Source organism: Brassica napus, chromosome C2 (genome assembly GCF_020379485.1).
Source record: "Brassica napus cultivar Da-Ae chromosome C2, Da-Ae, whole genome shotgun sequence".
NCBI classification, from domain to species: Eukaryota; Viridiplantae; Streptophyta; class Magnoliopsida; order Brassicales; family Brassicaceae; genus Brassica; species Brassica napus.
Window position 1 is genome coordinate 5,769,818 of NC_063445.1, and position 20,585 is coordinate 5,790,402.

The 20,585-nt window shown below is 37.1% G+C and overlaps 2 protein-coding genes across 3 annotated transcripts; one reads left to right on the forward strand and one right to left on the reverse strand.

Annotated features, from left to right (window-relative positions):
- Positions 1-3,924: 3,924 nt before the first annotated feature.
- On the reverse strand, positions 3,925-6,941 carry LOC106385017 (serine/threonine-protein kinase GRIK2-like). 2 transcript variants are annotated; one of them, XM_048746592.1, is made up of 13 exons: positions 6,770-6,941; positions 6,338-6,533; positions 5,918-6,215; positions 5,769-5,843; positions 5,647-5,691; positions 5,482-5,556; positions 5,319-5,406; positions 5,094-5,218; positions 4,911-5,006; positions 4,770-4,836; positions 4,555-4,670; positions 4,399-4,477; positions 3,925-4,300 (listed from the first exon to the last, which is right to left on the reverse strand). In XM_048746592.1, exons 3-13 carry the CDS (start codon positions 6,203-6,205, stop codon positions 4,134-4,136), a joined length of 1,221 nt encoding a protein of 406 aa, XP_048602549.1. In that variant the 5' UTR covers positions 6,206-6,215; positions 6,338-6,533; positions 6,770-6,941; the 3' UTR covers positions 3,925-4,133. The 2 variants fall into 2 exon arrangements, with proteins under 2 accessions (XP_048602549.1, XP_013680412.2); XM_013824958.3 differs by having other exon boundaries at positions 5,918-6,268.
- Positions 6,942-7,220: 279 nt separating this feature from the next.
- On the forward strand, positions 7,221-8,990 carry LOC106417246 (probable pyridoxal 5'-phosphate synthase subunit PDX2). The gene is made up of 5 exons (XM_048746593.1): positions 7,221-7,537; positions 7,891-7,978; positions 8,053-8,126; positions 8,194-8,483; positions 8,568-8,990. Exons 1-5 carry the CDS (start codon positions 7,358-7,360, stop codon positions 8,710-8,712), a joined length of 777 nt encoding a protein of 258 aa, XP_048602550.1. The 5' UTR covers positions 7,221-7,357; the 3' UTR covers positions 8,713-8,990.
- The last annotated feature ends 11,595 nt before the right edge of the window (positions 8,991-20,585 follow it).

The window sequence follows — 20,585 nt, forward strand, 5'->3', positions numbered from 1 at the left end:
TTCAAAGGTGTATGAATTCCCAAAACTTAATTTCTCAAAAGTCAAAACTGAAATGAAACAAATCTAGACTGAACACAGTTGAACGATACATCATACAGAAAAAAAAAAAGTTGAAACTTTGTAACAGAAGAAAGATTCATATTCAGGAAAACAAATAGAAAATCACCAGAAACTTAGGTACATTCTCAGAAACTCCTAACACAATTCAGTTAAAGAGACAACTTATTGGCACTTATTGACCCTACGGAAGATGATAAAGTATTGTCTTTTGAGAAAATAAGAGAAATGTGCGATGCAAACATTCGTTATAAACCTTGTTTAATCCTCAAACAATGCCTTCTGCAGTTTTCTCTGCCTGTAGCTTCTTAGGACGGGTATCTTCGGCTTTATCTTCCTCATAAGCTGCAACATGAACTCCAAGAGCCGCACGACCCGACAGGTCAAGGTTCTGTGACCAAGCAGCGTCCCATTCCACAGCCTTCGCTGTACTACATGGTACACTTGGACCTCCTGGCACAGTAGCTCTAGCAGCGCTCTGCTCATTATATGTACATATCAGAGCAAAGATCAAAGACAGTTCAGGCAAAGAATGAAGTAGAACCTTAGGGAAGAATTTTCCAAAGATGGCTCTGTTAGAAAACCTTCGGTAGATAAGGATTCTTCTCATCATCAAAAGCAATGCGTAACACCCATTTCTCGATCCTTTCGATGTCAGGCCTGATCTGCAATGTGGTTTAGACCAGATCTTACATCAAACTGTGAAGGGACCGTCCGACGAAACCTGTAGTGAGAGAAGAATACCGTCCGACGAAACCGTAGAGAGAGAAGAGGACCGTCTGACAAACCAAAGAACAAATCCCCAATTCGCTGAATTGTATCTGAGAACAAAGAGAAGAAAGATAAAAACGAGATTAGAGACAAAAAAATTGATGATTTACGATGAAAAAAATAAGGATTCTCCGCTTACCCTAAATTGACATTGAAAGGGTTGAAGGCTTGAAGGTACACGGCGGAGAAGAAGAGAAGTGAAAAAATATTAGGGTAAACAAGTTTTTAATCCTTTTGTGGTTTTTTTTTTAATTAAAATTTAAATCAATTACGAATTAATTTAAATTTTAATTAAGGTTAATTTGGTTAATTATAAAGGTATAATGGTATTAAAGAGAATATAAATCTTATTTACCTAAATAATCCTCTACAAGTCTTATTGGAACAAATCTAAGATGAAAGTGTCTCATTTTTCTAATTTTCCCTTATATATATTAACATTGACTTCTTGAATGGATCATACAATTTCACATGTTGTACATAATAGATTTATTAACTGTTAAGTGTAGTTTTTATTTTCGTTAAGGTTACTGATCGTCTATTCTTGAAAGAATCATACAGTTTGTTCTTAAACAGCGTGTTGTTTTGGGTTTTTTTTTTGAAAAGATCGAAATTGGTATGGTAGTTATTAAATTTTTTTAATGAATTAATATTCGGGGTCTCTTGATATTTTTGGATAACCGTTCTAACAAAAAAGGAAATTATTGAAATCATAAAACATGATGTGCAATCTTTTTGGTTTGATTGAAAAGTCAAATTAGACTATTAATGTAACAAATCATTTATAATTCCATGTATATTCGGTATTCAAATCTAAGTTTCCTTATCTTATTCATTTAATTTATAAAATTTATTTTCCACATAAAAGTTGGACTAGACATCAAAACTACTATAATCTTTTTCAACCCTAAGTTTATTTTCCTTAATTTTTGGACTATGATAAAGTTTATTCAAACCTAAGTTTCCTTTCCTTAATTTTTGTTTTGTTTTGGGTGATGTCAATAAAATTAAAAGAACTTAACTTGTGGGTCAGTAACACTTGAGACAATTATGTGATTATTTAGGCATGTGTGATTTTCTCTATTCTTTTGTACTTCCTCTGTTTCAAAATACATAAAGTTTTAAGATTGTGCACAAATATTAAGGAATTTGTTTTTTTTTTTTAAAAAAAATCATTAAAATATAAATTAAAAGTTATTCAACCAATCACAAAACATACAAAATATCATTGATTACACATTTTTTGATAAAGTGAAAAAATGCATTGATATATGAAAACATCATCTATTTTGAAACATCAAAAACTCTCTAAAACATCATCTATTTAGGAACGGAGGGAGTATATGTTTAATTGTGAGCAAATAAATATTTGGTCTCATTTATTTGTATATGTTTCATGTACATTAAGAAAGCTGACCATATTATTTTCAACAATTAATGATTTGGTTAACTAATACTATGTTTAATTGTGAGAAATATTATATTCAGGTTTATTATTACTAATACTATGTTTATATATGTTTAGGTGGCCAACACATACATCAAAATAATCTCATATATCATTAAAATTAAGTATTTTTCCAAAATAAAAACAATTTTTTATATTAGTCTTTGCTTATTCTTATATATTTACTTCTACCAAATATACTTCAATTACACAAGTTTTTTTTTCTTAAAAGTTGAAGCTTACTTTATATAAACTTACATGCACAATTTCGTTAAGTATTTCATTATATAATATATAATATTTGTTACTATGATTTTTAACTTTCTAATATCTATAAATTAAAAGTTTTAATCTATTTTACCACCTAGTTATCCATATATAATAGAACCATATATAATATGTAGTTATAAATAATAATATAAACAAAATGTGTGTTTACATGCGTTTGTTTATGTGACTAACTGACTATACATAAGAATATTCAAAGACCCACATTGTTGGGGAGAAAGAATCAACTAGAATATTATTTAGAATAAGTAGTCTTAGTGGGAATTTTTTCTGGCACAGTCATGATTTTTTGTCTTTCCTTTAGGAAAATTTTAAATATTCATTCTTAAAGATCACATCTTGACAATTTTTATTAAAATTAAAAGTAGTTTTTTTAAACTATCCTCTAGCTTTTGGTTCTTAACTAGAGTTTTAACATTATCAATAATTTATTGCTGAACTTAGCATATAATTTATTTGTTAAAATGCTAGCTTTTGTCAACTAATACTTTTAAAGAAAAGGATTTGGTTCCCTTTTATTTAGCAAAACTCCCACGGAAATTCAACAATCTAACCTCAAATTTCCATAAATATAGTGAATTTTCTCTTATCTTTCATGACAAACAATACATAAGATTTGTCAATCACCAATATATATGTAAACTCATGCGTTATGTACAAACTCGTACGTAAAAGTTCTCACGTTTGACCCCTAAGAAACCGTGGACGGTTACATAAACATCACCCATCTACAAGACTGCAAGCGAGATCAAACTTATACGGTTTTAAGGGAGATGCCTCTATTCTTCAAGCTTGTACATTTATGATGTATCTGAAATTTTGGAGATCCCATTGGATCACGTTTGACCCAGGCATGGATGCTCCGAAACATTCTTCAGTGTCATTGTCTAGGTTGGATGAATCCAACTCACTTTTGCAATGAAAACCTTCGATCAAATCTCTTAGAAGTGGATTGATCAGTCCATCCGAAACTATCAAAGTATTGTTAACAATTTGTTAAGAGATAAATAGTCCAGGTTAAGGTTTTTTTCTTTCTTTCAAATAGATTTCTTTATATCCAAGGAAAGCTTTGATCATGTTATTTAAACTCTAAGGTCCTCTTGAACTCTAGATCATGATCTTGTCGTTAACAGAAGATTTGAAGCTTGAAAACTAAGTGAAATAAGGCTGAGAAACTCTGGGATACTTTGAAACTTGAAAACTAGTAGTCTGAGCTCGGAACACATGCAATACAATCTAGAGCGGACGTTAGCCTGACGCGATGATCATTTTCTCTCCTACACTTGAATTCATTCCTAAATAAGCTGTAGCAGAAGCATAGTTTAGTTGAAGGACAATTATCAAACTTGAGCCATAAAATCAAAATAAAAATTCATTGTCATATTAATTTTGAAACTCATAAAACAACACATGATAATAATATGACAACTATCTAGTATATTAAAGAAAAAAAAAACAATGACCGCAAACTTGTATGGTTAAGGAGATGCGATAGCATGATGTTAACGTTTCCTGTATTCTTCAAGCTTATACATTTCTAAACGATCAAAAAGCTTCCAAAGTTTTTTAGCTAGATATCTGAGACTTGAGCATCCATCCCATTAGCTTCTTCTTCTTGTTCAATCTTCAAGGCAGACTTGCGTTTGCAGCAACAAAAATACTCAAGAACATGCCCGTCTTCTCCAAGGAACCAAGGATGCTCCGACACCGTCTTCAGTGTCATTCTCTCGCTCGGATCTGCAACAACAACAGGTGAGTTCCACCATTAGTCCACTACCATATAACTCATGCGAGTAGTTTAACTACACCAAAATGATGAAAAACATGCAGCTCACTTTTGCAAAGGAGACCTTCCATCAAATCTCTTAAAAGAGGATCCAATCCATCCGGGAGTATCAAAGGGTTGTTAACAATCTGTTAAGAGATTTAGGGTTATTCAAAGAGCTGTCTTGTGACCCAAGAAAAAGCATTGATCAAAGGTAAAACCATACCTTGTCGTAAGTGTCCTGAAGAGTATCAGCAAGGAACGGGTATTGTCCCAATATCATATAATACAAAGTAACCCCCACTGCCCATGTATCAGCAGCTCTGCCACTATACGTTGATACTGTTTCCAGAATCCAAAAACAAAAAGATATTTGCTTATTCTCTATACACACTAATGAGTTAGGACCAAGCTTAAAGATTATTAGAGAAGGAAGATGACCTAAACAACACTCTGGAGCAGTGAAAACTGGTGTCCCGGGAGATCGACGCAGTTGATCATCATCATCCTGTAATAACACAACCAATTAAATTGCCAACACTCAGGTGGTCACAAGATACATATTCAAGAATCGATGATTACCTTGAACACTTGGCTGACACTGAAGTCTCCTATTTTCACCGTGCCGCTACTAGTAACCATCAGATTGTCAGGTTTGATGTCCCCATGAATCACATTCTGTTTTTTTTTTTTTTGAATCAGGACAGTTTATTAGGTAATGAACCATGAAGTTAGAGAAGCACACATAAGAAAGAAGATCATTACATGAACGTGCAGGTACATGAGGCCAGTAACTATATCCCGCAGATACTTTCTAGCGGTTTTCTCCCCGAGAGCACCAGGCGGTCCAGAACCGTCATAAACCCATTTTCCATCAATGTATTCGAGAACTGAGTGAAACCATAAAGACAAAAAATAACAAGATAAGAGGCTCTTTCCACAGAGAGTAAGTACAGAAACATCAGAAAAGAGAAGAGGAGAAAGAGTTACCCATGTAAAAATGATCAGTTTCTGGGTCGTCTATCACCTCAATGAGATTAACAATGTTAGGATGCTCCAAAATTTTCATGATCATGACCTGAAAGTAATGAGATAAAGAAGCGTAAACACAACTTCTCTACAATGAAACCAGTGAAGAGAAGGGATGATATACCTCACGAAGAACATCACTCATAGCAGTCTCAGAAGGTGCAACCCTTAACCTTAATAATTGCGACTTGTGAAACGCCTAAAAACCCAAGTGTATCAAAATATGTCAAAAGATCTTTAAGCCCTAAGAGTAATCAATCAAACAAATGAAATAATATAAATAGCATACCTTAATAGCATAAGATTGGCCATCAACAGAGCTTCGATATAAAACCTAATTATAAATGCCAATGAACAATGTCATGGGATGCTTTTGATAGTGTTACTGTAAATGAGCTCCTTCACACTTACCACTTTGCCATAGCTACCGGATCCAATTTTACACACACGAACATACTCATTGATCATCTTGTTACCATCTTCATCCTGACAACATCATGGAATATTCTTCAAAGCAATAGTAGAATATATGAGAGAGAGGCTGAAGAAGATGACTATACCTCTCCACGGATAAGTTGCTTAGTGACTTTCACAGGAACCTGCCTGCAGATCAAACCATGATCTAATCTAAATTTCAAAATTTCGTCAGACCGTTTGGAGCGGCTCTTCTGCTCAACTTCTTCTTCGTCCTCTTCGCTTCTGGAACTGCTAGTACCCTCACTACATGATGAATGTGTATCATCATGTTGGAGTGGCCTCTCAGGCGGCAACTGTCGGGTTCTAGTAGAAGTGCCAAAGCATCCAAAGCAACCAATGGTACGGGAAAACCAAAGACTATCACGAAACATTATCTCCCTTCCTTCTCCACCCCCCAAAAAAAAAAAAACAATTGAAAGATAAAACTGAAGAACCTGTACAGAAAACAAGAAAGTAACATCAGGTTGAGATAAGCATCCACATAAACAAAATCCAAGCCTTACCCTGGAGTCAAAAAAGAGGGTTTAGGAGGAGTTTAAAGATTCCAAAGGATGCCACTCAGCGAGATGAATATCATAACAACTGCATTCTAAACACAACATGTCTCTCATTTATATAATCTGATCTCAATTCTCCTTCTTCAGGAGTAGCAAACTCGTTGACTGCATAGCCAATAAGGTGACGATGAATATAAATGCTCTGCAGATAAAAAAAAAAGGAGTCAATTTTTTTTCATTAAATTCGCTGAGATTCTCATTAAAGTTGATAACTTTCTGGGTTATGATCAGCGAGTAAACACGAATCGAAATCCAATACATTACTACATTGGGACGAAAAGGGTTAATCTCCCTAAAACTAATCAAAGAACCCTAATTTCGAAATCGATGGCAGCAGAAAGAGAAACCAAATGGGAATAAAGAAGGAGAGAAGCTTACATTTCGATCGGAGAAGACGGAAGACGATGGACTCTTTCTGTCTCTCTCTCTCTCTCAGAGTCGTGCGTGAGAGATTTGATTACAAAAGAAGAAGAGGGCTTTGATTCTCTCTCTCTCTCTGCCCTTTTGTTTCCTTTTTTTTTTTAATTATTTTTTTCTAAATACTAAAAAAGTTTTTTTTATCAGTTTTCTTATAAATATTACCCCCTTTAGATAGTTTTACAAAATGTTTTTGTTTGAAAATGTAAATAGTTTTCGTATTTTTAGGTAATTTTTAATACATTGTGACCAATCAAATTAAATATATTTATTTTTTATTGATTAAATTATATCTAATCTATTTATTATAAAATATTTTTTAAAAACATAATAGTTTTCTCAATTTTCTTTCTTTTAGCCAAAAATTACTTATATTAGGAAAGAGAGAGAGAGTACTGGATAATTAAAATACCAAATCAATGGGGGGAAAGAAGTTGAATTGTCACCACTTGCAACAACAAAAGCCGCCTTTGTCCTGAGTCCATACATTCACGCTGTTTAAGTTTCGTCTTGTTTATCTGACACACTCTCTTCCATCACGCCGCCTCGATGACCGTGGGGGTTTTAGCTTTGCAAGGCTCTTTCAATGAGCACATCGCGGCTCTACGGCGGCTCGGCGTCCAAGGAGTCGAGATTCGGAAGGCCGAGCAGCTTCTCACCGTTTCGTCTCTCATCATCCCTGGCGGCGAGAGCACCACCATGGCCAAACTTGCAGAGTACCATAACCTGGTCCCCTCTCAATCTCTCTGTGTTTTTGTAATTCAATTGTGTAGGGATGGAAGGAAAGTTTCCTTTTTTATGTGTTGAGGAGAATCTAGATTTTTTTTTGATGTGTTCTCCAAAAAGATTGGCTTTGAGATTGATAAAGGATAACTTTTTGGGATTAAGTTTTTTTTTTTTTTTTTTTTTTTGAAACTAACTTTTTGGGATTATGTTTCATTTAACAAAAGCATATGCAGAGTCCTAAAGAGGAACAACCTTGATTTAACTTTAGTGGGTCTTGAGGACAAACAGTGTGTGTGTGTGTGTGTGAGTCTCCTCTTCTGAGGTCTAATTGTCTTTCATTTTGTTTTTCTTTCAAGTTCCCGGCTCTACGTGAGTTTGTTAAGACAGGGAAACCTGTTTGGGGGACATGCGCTGGTCTTATATTCCTCGCAGACAGAGCAGTTGGTGAGTAACCTTCCTATCAATTAAGGATTCAAATTATTAATAAACACTACTTATAAAGTGTTGAAAACCTTCAGGTCAGAAAGAGGGAGGTCAGGAACTAGTCGGTGGCCTTGACTGCACCGTCCATAGAAACTTCTTTGGCAGCCAGGTAACAAATATTATCTCAAAAGATTTGCAAATATTAAAATCAAAGTTTTTTTTTTTCGGATGTGTAGATTCAAAGTTTTGAAGCTGATATCTCAGTGCCTCTACTAACATCCAAAGAAGGTGGAGCAGAGACGTTCCGTGGAGTGTTCATACGTGCTCCAGCCGTTCTAGATGTCGGCCCTGGTGTCGAAGTCTTAGCTCATTGCCCCGTCCCTTCAAACAAGGTCTTGTATTCAAGCTCTACTGTCCAAATCCAAGACGAAGATCCTCTTCCGGAAACGAAGGTCATTGTTGCTGTGAAGCAAAGAAACTTGTTAGCAACTGCGTTTCATCCAGAGTTAACCGCAGACACGCGATGGTAATTTAGTTGATTCTTTTGTTCCTCTCTTTTGGTTTCTTCAACGGTTTTTACTCTTTCTGCTCCATTTTTTTTTATCTACAGGCACAGTTATTTCATGAAGATGACGAAAGAGATGGAACAAGGAGGTTCTTCAAGCAGTAGTAGTAGCACTATTGTTTCTGTTGGAGAAACTAGTGTTGGTACCGAGCAAGCTAAGCCTGATATTCCTATATATCTCAGTAACTAAAATAGAGAGAAGACACTTAATTCTTTTGAAATAAAAAAAAAACTATAGAAAAGTGTCAGATTCTTTTGATGTTTTTGGAAAGAAAATGCAAGCTGGTTTGCATCTAGCACACAAGAAAGTTTCACAGGGAGTCCATGTACTTGTTTTCTAGATACTACATTGTATACCGTTGAATCAAAGCCGGTTTCCTTGGTTCAATTTTGTTTGTGACTCACTGCCTTGTATATTCTTCTGACAGAACAGAACAGGACTTTGATAATATAAATCCAGTTTGGTTATTGGTTCAAGAGTTAAAGAAGTAAACTGGTTTATAGTAAATTAGTCAAATGTTTTAGCGCGTTTGAGATTTCTTTGGTGTATAGAAAAGGTGCAAGCTTGTAATAATGGGCGGCTTGTGGACCAATGAAAGTGAGTTTCTTAAAATGCACACATATACAGACATGAAGGGCTTTCTTCTTCGTTCAAGACATCTTCATGTTCTAGCTAACTCGTTTCTTGCTCATAAAGGCATTGGAGAACAAACATTAGATTCTTTTTCATAAAAGTTTATAGAGAAATATATGCAGATTCCTTTATATAATGATTTCTTAATATTGAATTTAAACAAAAATATAGAAGTAATTTGAAATATGTTAATTTGAAATATGTTTTGATGATGAAGCTTAAATAAATGGGTAAAGAGAATGTGAATTAAGCATTTGTTTTTTTGAGTGTGCTTACTCTACTCGAATTTGGGAGAGTTTGGCTAAGGGTGTGCTGAGTGACCAGTTTTCGGTCGATCTAGAGCAAATTGTTTGGATTGCCTCAAATGGTCTGTGCCTGAGCAGAATCAAGATCTTCACTCTAAGATATATTATGCAGCCCACAGTTTACTCGGTGTGGAGAGAAAGAAACCAACGAAGACATGGGGAAAGGTCATCACCAAGTGAGGTGCTGATAAAAAGACTCGACAAAACTATGAGAAATAAATTCACTGTCATCAGAAGAAGGGAAGATAAAGATATGGAAGGAGGAATGATTGCTTGGTTTGAGTCAAGATTGAATAACTAGTTGAAGTTTCTTTTTAAAGATTTACATAAGGACTAGTATAACCTCTCGTGCTTAGCACGGATCAATTTCATTGTCTTCCAAAATTATACGATCATAAAATTGCCATGACTTATCAATAACAAATTATTATCATAGTTATATATCTTCTAAACCTACCTAACACATTGTTATATAAATTTAGAAGTAGTTGCCTTCAAACAAAGCGACGTGGGTTGCCAAAACAATTTTTTTATTTTTTTCCAAGAAATGAAGACACAATAAAATATATATATAATTGTTATATGTGTGTATAAAATATACTGCATAAAATATTGGTTTCATAGACGTGTTTAATCTATAAATGTCGATACAAATATTGATTATACATCAAATGAATATTTATTTGTTGACATGTTTTCATGTTTGAAATATATATATCTGCAAAAATACCATTGACAGATTAGTGAAGTTACAAATTTAAATTTCTTTTTCAATTTCTGCTTCACGTAACTTAAATTTTGTCTCTCTGCTATATAAGAAATGTCTACAAAACTTAGTTCCGTATTTTGAAACAGATATTTAGATATAAATGATTATACTTTTTATCCACAAGCATAGTTTTCCACGTTGAAAATAACTTAGGTTTGTGGTAATGGAATTCTCATTTTAATAACATCTTCAGTTTAAATCATGTAGATTGAATCATATTGTTTTTTGTTTACGAATACATATTATATTTTTTAATGAAAAGTTAAGAAAGAATTTCTTTGCAAAATCAAGCCAAAGAAGATGAACTGTGGATAAGAAAAAAAATGCAGAAAATTTGATTGACTCAGATTTTTAAAATTTTGCTTCAGATTTATATAGCGTATGAAACTGTTGACATAACTGGAAGTTACATAACGTATGTGAACGTTGATGATGCTAGTTTGCAAAATAAGGATTCTTTCATTGGCAGTTAAAATATTTATGATCAAATAAACTTGTTGTAATTTGTTTTTTGTTTTTTTTTTTAAATTTTGTAAACATTTGTCATATGTTAAATTTTGATTGGTGGAGTGACTTGTGCTTTAGTATATAAGGGATGCTTTGTTGTAAAAATGTATTTTTTCTTTGAATTAAATTTAACATTCAATTCAAAAAAAAAAAAGAGAATGTGAATTAATAAATATGCATGTTTTTAAATAAAGATTAACTAACTCTTCTAGCTAATAGATTTGATGCTGAAGCTTCACCAAGTAGACTTATTGACTTGAGATAAACCCAAAGAGTCACCTTCTTTCTTACTATGAAGCAAGGGATATAATCATCATATGAAGTTTTAAGAAAACATCTTGAGAGACTAAAGAAGAAGCCAAAGAAGAAGACTTGTACCTGAGTGATGGAGCGCAGAAAGTCATATGTGATTGTTGCTCTCTTCGGATTGCTTCTCTTGACCGAAATTGTCATTGCTGAGAGCGATGGGGGCAAAGGCAACCGAATAACGGCAAGGGGAATGAGGGAAAAGTAGAAAAGCGTAAAGGAGGAGATGATGTCAAGGGCAAAGGTAATGGTAACGGTCCAAAGGACAAAGACAAGAACAAGAATGACAAGGGCAAGAAGGACAAGGACAAGAAAGGAAGGATAAGGAGAAAGACAAGGAGCAGAGTGGAGCAGCTGCTAGTAGATACAGGATGCTTTCACCTTTGCCCACAGGACAAGAGCAGGCCATGTGCCAGGGTCAGGGTGCATATTATTACAAAAATTTTGTTTGTCCTGGTGAATGTCCCAAAAGAAAGCCCACAAAAAAACAAAAGCACCAAAGGTTGCTTCATTGACTGCACTAGCAAATGCGACGCTACATGCAAATGTAATTACATTCTTTGAACTAGGGGGTTTTGGGGAAAACCTACCGTCCTGGTTACGTCAGTTCCGCCTAAGACTGGAGTCCCAAGGCCTGTGATGGGAGGAGAAGACAAATATCAGACTCCTTCTCTGTTCTCGCCGACTCTGCAGGTTTAAGCCTCATGAAGAATCACTTTCTGCTGATATCTAGTGAGAAAGAAAAAAAAATGGAAACTTCTATCATTTTTATATATTCATGGACATTTGTATTTGTAACTATTTTGTTTTTGAAAATATTTTATATTCATGAAAATTAATGTAATAAAAGCCAATCAAGATAGTATTTGCCCAGTTTGTGATGTTTTTGAGGATTTAAAGAAATGTAAGACGTTTCTTGCGCCATCGGGAACCTTTGGCTTCCTCAATTTTTTTTTGTGATCTCTTAGGTTCCACAATTATATTCTCTTTCAAATCTCGAATTACTATTCTAGACAATGATCCATTATTTTAGAACAGAAAATTCAACCAAAAAGAGCTTGTTACTTAAAATGAAAATAATTTAATTACATAGAAACTCAAGCAGTCCAGAACTCTTTTTTGTGGTTCTTCTTGCACTGAGTCTTGTAAGAAGTATTTGAACTATCTTTTGAGATTCTTTACATGAGATTATTTAGTAATATACTAATTAAGCAGTTGCGAAGATGCAAATCATAATTTAATCTGACAAAAGAATAAACATCATAGTAGGTTGACAGTGTTGTTTTCATTAGTCCCCAATTATACTTGCCAAACCAATACACACCCACCTTCAAATTATAAATTTGTATATGTTTACATTATTTGAGTTTATATATGTTGACATATAATTAAATTTTGCCTTTTAATTAATTTTCTAGTCATCAAAGACTGTTTATACAATTTTTTATTTGATAAAATTATGATAGAAATGAAATTTCAAATGACGGAGCACAATTTTGTAGAGAAATATTGACAGTAAATAAATATTGTTTAGCCAAAAAGGTAAATGCAAATTGTTCTCTGTTTAAGAAGATATTTTCCTATAATGGGAATACTTGCATTCTCATCTATCAATTCCAAAATACACTGCTGGTAACCATCACATGAACATTGGTAACGGATAGAAAAGGAACGGAAAAAAACATAAATGAATAAAATTATAGAAATGTTGAGGAATAATGATTCTTTATCATATTTAGTGAGGAACAAATTTGTTCTATATTTCTTTACAATAAAATAATGAGAAAGAATGGAAAGGAAAAACTTTTCCTTATGAATGATAAAATATTTGTAAGAATGTTAATGAATGCATTGTTTCTCTTTATTCTTTGGTCACTATTCATGTTCTCCATGTTTGAACCATTTATTTATTTGAGCTCAAAATGTCTTGAAAATCATACAAAGTGAATCTGATACACCGGCAACATTACTACAAACCGAAAAAAAAAAAACATAAGCTCTTAAATGTTCAACATTCAGATAGCTTTAAAATAGAAGAGAGTCCAACACAAATCAGTTGATCTGTTTGCTTTTTCTTAATTTCCAAGCAAAGTTGCAAATTGCTCCTTCCATTATCACACCCTCCATTATTCCTGCTACCTTTTCATACAGAAGATTTAATCATTCAAACGAAATAATGATTTTCTTTTAATCTATGTAGATACACACACTTGCGTGTAATTACTAAATAGTAAACACATTCATTATCAATATGTGAACTGCCAGCATTATTTGCTACTTAAAAACAAATTAACTGCATACATGGCTCCCGATAAACATCTGATAATTAAGTAAATGCTATCATAATTTGGTCCCAAAAGAGCATTACACTAAGCCAAAAACACAATTACCCTTCTTCTTTTTATTTAGGGCACAAGGCATACAATATTTGTTAAATAATATTGCCAAAGAGGTAAAACAACAATTCATCTGACAAGATGTGATGGAAACTATGCACACCAAACAAATAAAGAAAAAACGCAAATCATCATTGATTAATGATTATTAACTATCAGCTTAGTTGTAAAAATGTTGACCTCTTAACCAATTAATTTTCCTCATTTCATCATAACCCTTTACTACTTACTACAAACTAGCATCTCACACAACAACAAAAAAAACATCTAACACTCACAACACTCGCGAAACACACAGATTCACCATGGAACATTCTGTCTTCTTCCTCCTCCTCCTCCTCCTCACCGCAATCCCCGGAACCCTATCTCAGCTAGCCGCCGCTCGGGCTCCACCAGGACCCACAAACGTCACCAAAATCCAGGACCGGCCCTGACCTAAAGCTGGGGAAGCAGGCGTCAAATTAGGTTAACAATTTAAGGGCATCACAATTGCCAAAAGTTGTATATAGTCTAGTGGTTCTGCTGTGCAATAATTGGTAACAGGTGCATGGTTCGAATGCAAGGGGGTGCCAAATATTTATTTTGCTTTAGGCAGAACAAAGTACTGGGCCGGGCCTGCCAAAATCCTCCAAAAGGCAGGCTAGTTCGCTGTTTTCATCAGACTACTCAAATTAACCGGCGTTGCTAACCACCTCTACGGCCAGCTCAACAACTCATACAACATAATCACTATCTTCGCACCGAGCGATTCCTCCTTCTCCAGTCTCAAAGCCGGAACCCTAAACACCTTAACCGACGAGCAACAAGTAGAGCTAGTTCAGTTTCATGTCATACCAAGTTATGTCTCTTCCTCAAACTTCCAAACGATCAGTAATCCACTCCGGACTCAGGCCGGTGACTCCGCCGAAGGACATTTTCCTCTCAACATTACAACTAGTGGAAACACAGTAAATATCACCTCAGGTGTAACGAACACTATTAGGCCCTAATGTGCCTCACTTATTGTAATTACTAAGTACATCAGGTTATAATATGTGTACGCCTAATGTCTCTTGTATATAAGGCATTGGCCTACAAAGTGTATGAATAAGAATCTTCTTGACATGGTATCAGAGCACTAAATCTTCATTCTATCTTTTCTTGACCTAAGCTGGCTGACTACTCTATAGAAGGCTTCTTCTTAAAAACATGTCGTCGACTCACGATGATTCTGCAACTTCAGAACAAACAACTGCTCGTACTGAAGTAACTCGGAGAACGATCTCTCTGTATGATCTCACAGCTGGTGATAATCCCAGAACGGTGATCTCGCGGCCTGCGTTGCCTGGACCTAACTATGATGAGTGGTCTGCAAGCATCTGTTTGGCTTTGAAAGCAAGAAATAAATTTGGTTTTGCCGATTGAACTATACCAACAATGCACTTGTCGTATCTTGGATTAAGCTCACTATGATGAATCACTCTGTTCAACTCTGTCTCACAGTGACGATGCATCGACTTTGTGGTTTCAAATTCAGAAACGATTTGCGATGAAAACAGACAGCGGGTGCAGAGACTCAAAACTGAACTCGCTACTTGTCGTCAACAAGGAATGCCTATTGAGACATACTTTGGTAAGCTTAGGAAGCTATGGACGAGCTTGGCTGACTATCAACAAGCAAAAACGATGGAAGAAATTGCAAGGGAACGCGAAGAAGATAAGATCCATCAATTTCTCATGGGGATTGATGACTCGCTTTATGGAGCTGTGAAATCTTCACTACTTTCACGAACTCTATTGCCATCACTCGAAGAGGCTTACAATGTTCTAACTCATGATGAGGAATCAAAATCACTGGCTTGTCTGCATGATGATAGAGCAGGTGGTGTAAGTTTCGCCGTACAGACCCAAAATCGACCTCCTCGTACGCAAAATGATATACGAGGTGGCTCTATGACTTGCACTCTTTGTGGTAAGACTGGCCATCTTGCTGAGAATTGTTTCAAGAAGATTGGTTACCCTGCTTGGTGGGGGGAAAGAACCAGGAACAAATCCAATTCAATGATGCATGCTTCGCTTAATGTCAAACAAGAAGTTGGGCGCGTGTTAATCATGTGTCTACAGAACCTGCAACTGCATCTGTCAACTCGATCGTAACCTCAGCTGATGTGAACCAAAGTCAGTCCTCACCCTTCAGGTATGTCTTTCTTTGAGTCTTGGATAATTGATACTAGAGCATCCAACCACATGACATGATGCTTAGACTACTTGACTGATGTATGTGATATGGCACCTATGTTGATTAAACTTCTGGATGGAAGGTTTACTACCTTACATAAACATGGGACAATGTCGATGGGTCTTCAAAATGTGTTTTTTTTTTTAGTGGATGGACTACATTTTCATCTGATTTCAGTCTCTCACTTGACACGAGAAAAGAAGTGTATATTTCAGATATCTGATCGCTTTTGTGTTGTTCAGGATCGCACCACATGGATGCTGATTGGAGCGGGTGAGCAGTTGAATGGGCTATACTTTTTCAGAGGAATGGAAGTGGCATCTGCGGTTTCACAGGCAGATATTTCCTCTTCGAAGCTGTGGCACAGCCGGTTGGGACATCCTTCTTCAAAATCTTTAGAGTTATTGCATTTTTATGATTTCAGTACTGGTGTTTTTGATTCTAAGACTTGTGAAGTTTGTATTCATGCAAAACAAACAAGAGAATCTTTTCTATTGAGCAGTAATAAAACAACAAAGATTTTTGAGTTAGTGCATTATGATCTATGGGGTACTTACCGAACTACATCCATCTGTGGCTCTAAGTATTTCCTTACGTTTCTTGATGATTTCTCTCGGGAGTCTGGATTTACTTGTTACCATCTAAAACTGATGCACCCAAACATCTCAAGGACATTGTTGCTTTAGTAGAAAGACAGTTCGAAACTGAAGCAAAAACATTGCGTAGTGACAACGGCTCTGAGTTTCTTTGCTTAACAGACTATTTTCGGGAAAATGGAATTGTTCATGAGACCTCTTGCGTCTGGACACCTCAGAAAAATGGAAGGGTAGAGCGCAAACATCGCCATCTATTGAATGTCGCTCGGGCTCTTCGGTTTCAGGCGTCTCTCCCTGTTGAATTTTGGAGCTATTGCGCATTAACTGCTGGTTACTTGATCAATCGTACACCCACTGCAGTTCTCGATGGCAAAACACCGTATGAACTTCTCTATGGCAAACCTCCTCCTATGAATCATCTCAAAGTTTTTGGATGCCTCTGTTATGTTAATAATCAGAAACATGGAGGAGATAAATTTGCAAGCAGAACAAATAAATCTATTTTTATCGGGTATCCATTCGGGAAAAAGGGATGGAGAGTCTACAATTTGGAAACAAGAAGTGTTTCTGTCTCTAGAGATGTTATATTTTGTGAAACAGAGTTTCCTATGACTGAGGACATCTTCGAAAATGCTTCTGATCAGAGTCTTCCAACCTTGACTCTGTATTTAGAGTTGTTTGACGATGAACCTATGACTGAACAAACAACACGTGTGATACTGGTTGAATCGTCCCAACACATGGCTGATCACAACTCTGAAACTCCAGTTCCAGTAGAACTTGGGCCTTCCCCAGTTACTGATTTTCCACATCAGACTGATGACGATAATGAATCTTCGTCTTCGTTTACTCTTGAGGAACTGCAGAATGGTTCACCTCCTGCATTGCTTCCTGCAACCTCACCAAGCTTCGGAAAAAGAAGGAGGAGACGGCTGCCGAGATTCGTTCGCAGGAGGTGCGAGCTCGTATTAAGGCTTTGACTGAGTACATCGAAGGTGATTTCGAGCTCGAAGAGGAGTTGGGGCGTCTTAGGGACCGGGAGATCTCACTTGATCTTGATTATGGTCTTGCTTCGGTGTTGGATCCTTCCTTTAGTCGCCACGAGCTTCCTGAGGTTTCTTGTGACTCCTTCGATCAAGAATGATGTGAAAGTTGACCTGCTTGCTTTGGAGTTCGTAGTTTTTGTTGTGTTTTTTTTGTTTGTTGAAGAAACATATATATGTCTTCAAAATGGATTATCGGGTTAATACCTTTCTAGTCGAATGCTTTGTTCAACTTTAGCTTCATTGAGTTTGATTGTTTTAACATTTAGAAGGTGTGGAACAGAGACTGATCAGGAATCTGTTTTGTGGGCCTTTATAAGACCTGATGGCATAATCAATTGGGTGGGTTATGCTAATAGTTCAAGTCTTCTAAAAGTGACAAAAGTTTGTTTGGTTGTTTGGGCTGCGCTCAGTATCGAGCTGCCTACGTACTCTCTTCGAGGGATCAAGCCTATTCGTAGTTATGTTTCGTTTTACTGAGCGGTAGCCTCCTAGCTCGAAGCTCGATAGAATTGGTTGAGGTTTGGGTTTGTACTATTTGTAGTATTTCTTTAAGTTGTAAGCGTTCCAAGGTCTCATCTCGGGGAGGCCGGTTTTGCATGTTTCTAGCTCGTAGACTCCGGTTCGGATTTCTTTAGCTACTTTGTATGGGCCTTCCCATCTTGTACCCAATTTTCCTGCTCCTGGTTCCTTTGTTCCGTCGAATACTTTTCGAACGACTAGGTCGCCAACGGAAAAAGCGTGGTTTCTTACGTTGGAGTCGTAGTAACGTGACGCGGCTTGTTGGTAGTTTTGTACACGTACTGCCGCTTTTTCTCGTCGTTCTTCGATCATGTCTAGTTGATCGATCAGTAGTTCTTCGTTGAGCTCGATGTCCTCTGGACATATTATGCGTCGTTGGATTGGGACCTCGATTTCGGCTGGTATTACGGCTTTGATTCCGTAAGATAGTGAGAATGGGGTTTCTTGGGTTGTTGTGTGAGAAGTTGTCCGGTAGGCCCAGAGGACTCTGTACAGTTCTTCGCCCCACCTCTCTATCTTGAGGTCGAGTCTTTTCTTGAGGTTGGTCATTATGGTTTTATTTGCGGCTTCCGCATGCCCGTTGCATTTTGGATATCGGGGGCTTGCGGCCTTAATCTTGATTTTCCAGTTTTCGCAGAAATCATTGAATATTTTCGAGATGAATTGCAGTCCATTGTCGGTTACTATCTCGTACAGTAAATCATGTCGACATATAATGTTTTTCCAAATGAAGCTCGTTACCGTCGCTGAGGTAATTTTGTGGTATGCATCGGCTTCGATCCATTTGGTAAAATAGTCTGTTAATACCAAAAGGAATCGCAACTGGGCCGGTCCTGATGATATCAGCGGACCTACTATATCCATGGACCATTTCATGAAAGGGTATGGCGACGATATCGTAGATAACTTTTGTGTCGGTTGATGTATCATTGGTGCGTGTCTTTGGCATTTGTCGCATTTTAGTGCGAACTACTCGCTGTCATCGGCGATCATTGGCCAGAAATAGCCTAGTTTTTTTATCGTGATTGCTATAGAGCGTCCGCCGGAGTGGCTCCCACACGAACCTCCATGGGTCTGTTTCAAGATTGTGAACGCGTCTTTGGGCGATACGCCTAGCAAGCAGGGCTCGTTCAGGCTACGTTTATATAGTTTTTCTTCCATAATATAATAACGCGAGCTTCGTGCTTTTATTTTTTGGGCTTCCCATCTCTCTCCGGGGAGCTCGCCATTTTTTATATAATTAAATATTGGGAGTCTCCAGTCTGGTCTAGCCTCGAGTTCTTTTCGGAAGGCTTCATGCGCTTTGCTGTTAGTTTCATGATCGGCCTCTTCAGGAATTGTTGCTGAGGTCGCGGTCCTCCTAGTCCTGATGGGTGGCTCGCTAGGAGATGGTCGCTCATCGAGATCACTGTTGGTTTCGTCGTCGAGATTCTGGTTTGCTCTCTTGGCTTTGCTTCGTGTCATGATTGCGCCAATGCGGGGAGGATTATCTTCTTGAGGGTCGGTTGCTTTGTATGGAATATCTATGCTGGGCTTCTCTTTTCCTTCTACTGGTGTTACTCTCCTTATTGCCGGATTGGAAGTCGAAGCTAGTGCAGCTAGAGCGTCGGACGACGTGTTATCTCCTCTTGGGATTTCTGTGACCTCGAATTTGTGGAACTGCTGGGCGATCTCTTATAGAATTGCAAGATACACTTCCATTCTTTCGTTTTTTGCTTCATATTCTCCATGGAATTGGCTCGTGACTAACTGCGAGTCGCTGAAGGCGCTAATTTCTCAGGTGCCGACGCTTCGTGCGAGTCGTAAACTGGCGATCATGGATTCGTATTCGGCTTCGTTGTTTGATGCGCTGAATCCCAGGCGAAATGATTGCTCGATCATTTCTCATGTCAGGGATTCGAGTTGTATTCCGATCCCGGACCCTTGTCTCGATGAGGTCTCATCGATGTGTAATTTCCATGTCTGGGTATTCGATCTCGCGTTATCCTCCTTCAGGACGAGTTCGATGACGAAATCAGCTAGTACATGCACTTTCGAGCTCGTTCGTGGTTTTTAATCGATGTCGTATTCGCTGAGCTCGATCACCCATTTTGCCAATCTTCCCGATTGGTTTGGACTGTGTCTGTTAGGGTCAAAAACGGTCACGACGAAGTTAACATCCAAATCTCCGAAAAAATCAGCGTGAACATTTTTTACGAAAGTTGTTCTTTGTAATCTCAATCGAACCACTAAATACCGATTGTCCAAAGGCAACAGACACGTATCCAAATCGGCCACGGACAAGCTCAAGTATGGCCATCGGGCCATGCACAAGCCAAGCTCGGTCGCTACGTAGCGACCTAGCACGCACACGGCTCGGTCGTTACGTAGCGACTGAACTCCAGCCAAGCTTGGTCGCTACGTAGCGACCGAACTCTCCCAAAACATCGATACGACACGAATCCATGCATTCTCATCTACTCTTTAATGCTATCTCTCGTAGGCCATGGCTAAACCATTCTTTGTTTCTCATCACTCGAAGTCATTAGTCAAACTTTATGATTAAAACCGAGGGAAGTTTGTTTTTATCGAAGAAACCGTAATAAATGTTTCGATTCAAAGACCAATTGCTTCTTCGCTCGTTCTCAAGAATTCGATCTTTTCACATCGCCGGACCTGAGGTGGCCGAGAATTTTATGTCAAAAGGACAACCCAAAGAGACCTAAAACACAATTCGAAGCCCACTTACGATTTCTTAACCCAAAACTCATAAGCCTTATGACAGTTT

Coding starts and splice junctions, on each gene's coding strand:
- LOC106417246 (XM_048746593.1), top strand. CDS start 7,358: ATGACCGTGGGGGTTTTAGCTTTGCAAGGCTCTTTCAATGAGCACATC. Junction 7,538..7,890: donor TTGCAGAGTACCATAACCTG/GTCCCCTCTCAA, acceptor TTTTCTTTCAAG/TTCCCGGCTCTACGTGAGTT. Junction 7,979..8,052: donor CCTCGCAGACAGAGCAGTTG/GTGAGTAACCTT, acceptor GAAAACCTTCAG/GTCAGAAAGAGGGAGGTCAG.
- LOC106385017 (XM_048746592.1), bottom strand. CDS start 6,205: ATGTTTCGTGATAGTCTTTGGTTTTCCCGTACCATTGGTTGCTTTGGA. Junction 4,671..4,769: donor TGCTCCAGAGTGTTGTTTAG/GTCATCTTCCTT, acceptor TTCTGGAAACAG/TATCAACGTATAGTGGCAGA. Junction 4,478..4,554: donor TTCAGGACACTTACGACAAG/GTATGGTTTTAC, acceptor ATCTCTTAACAG/ATTGTTAACAACCCTTTGAT.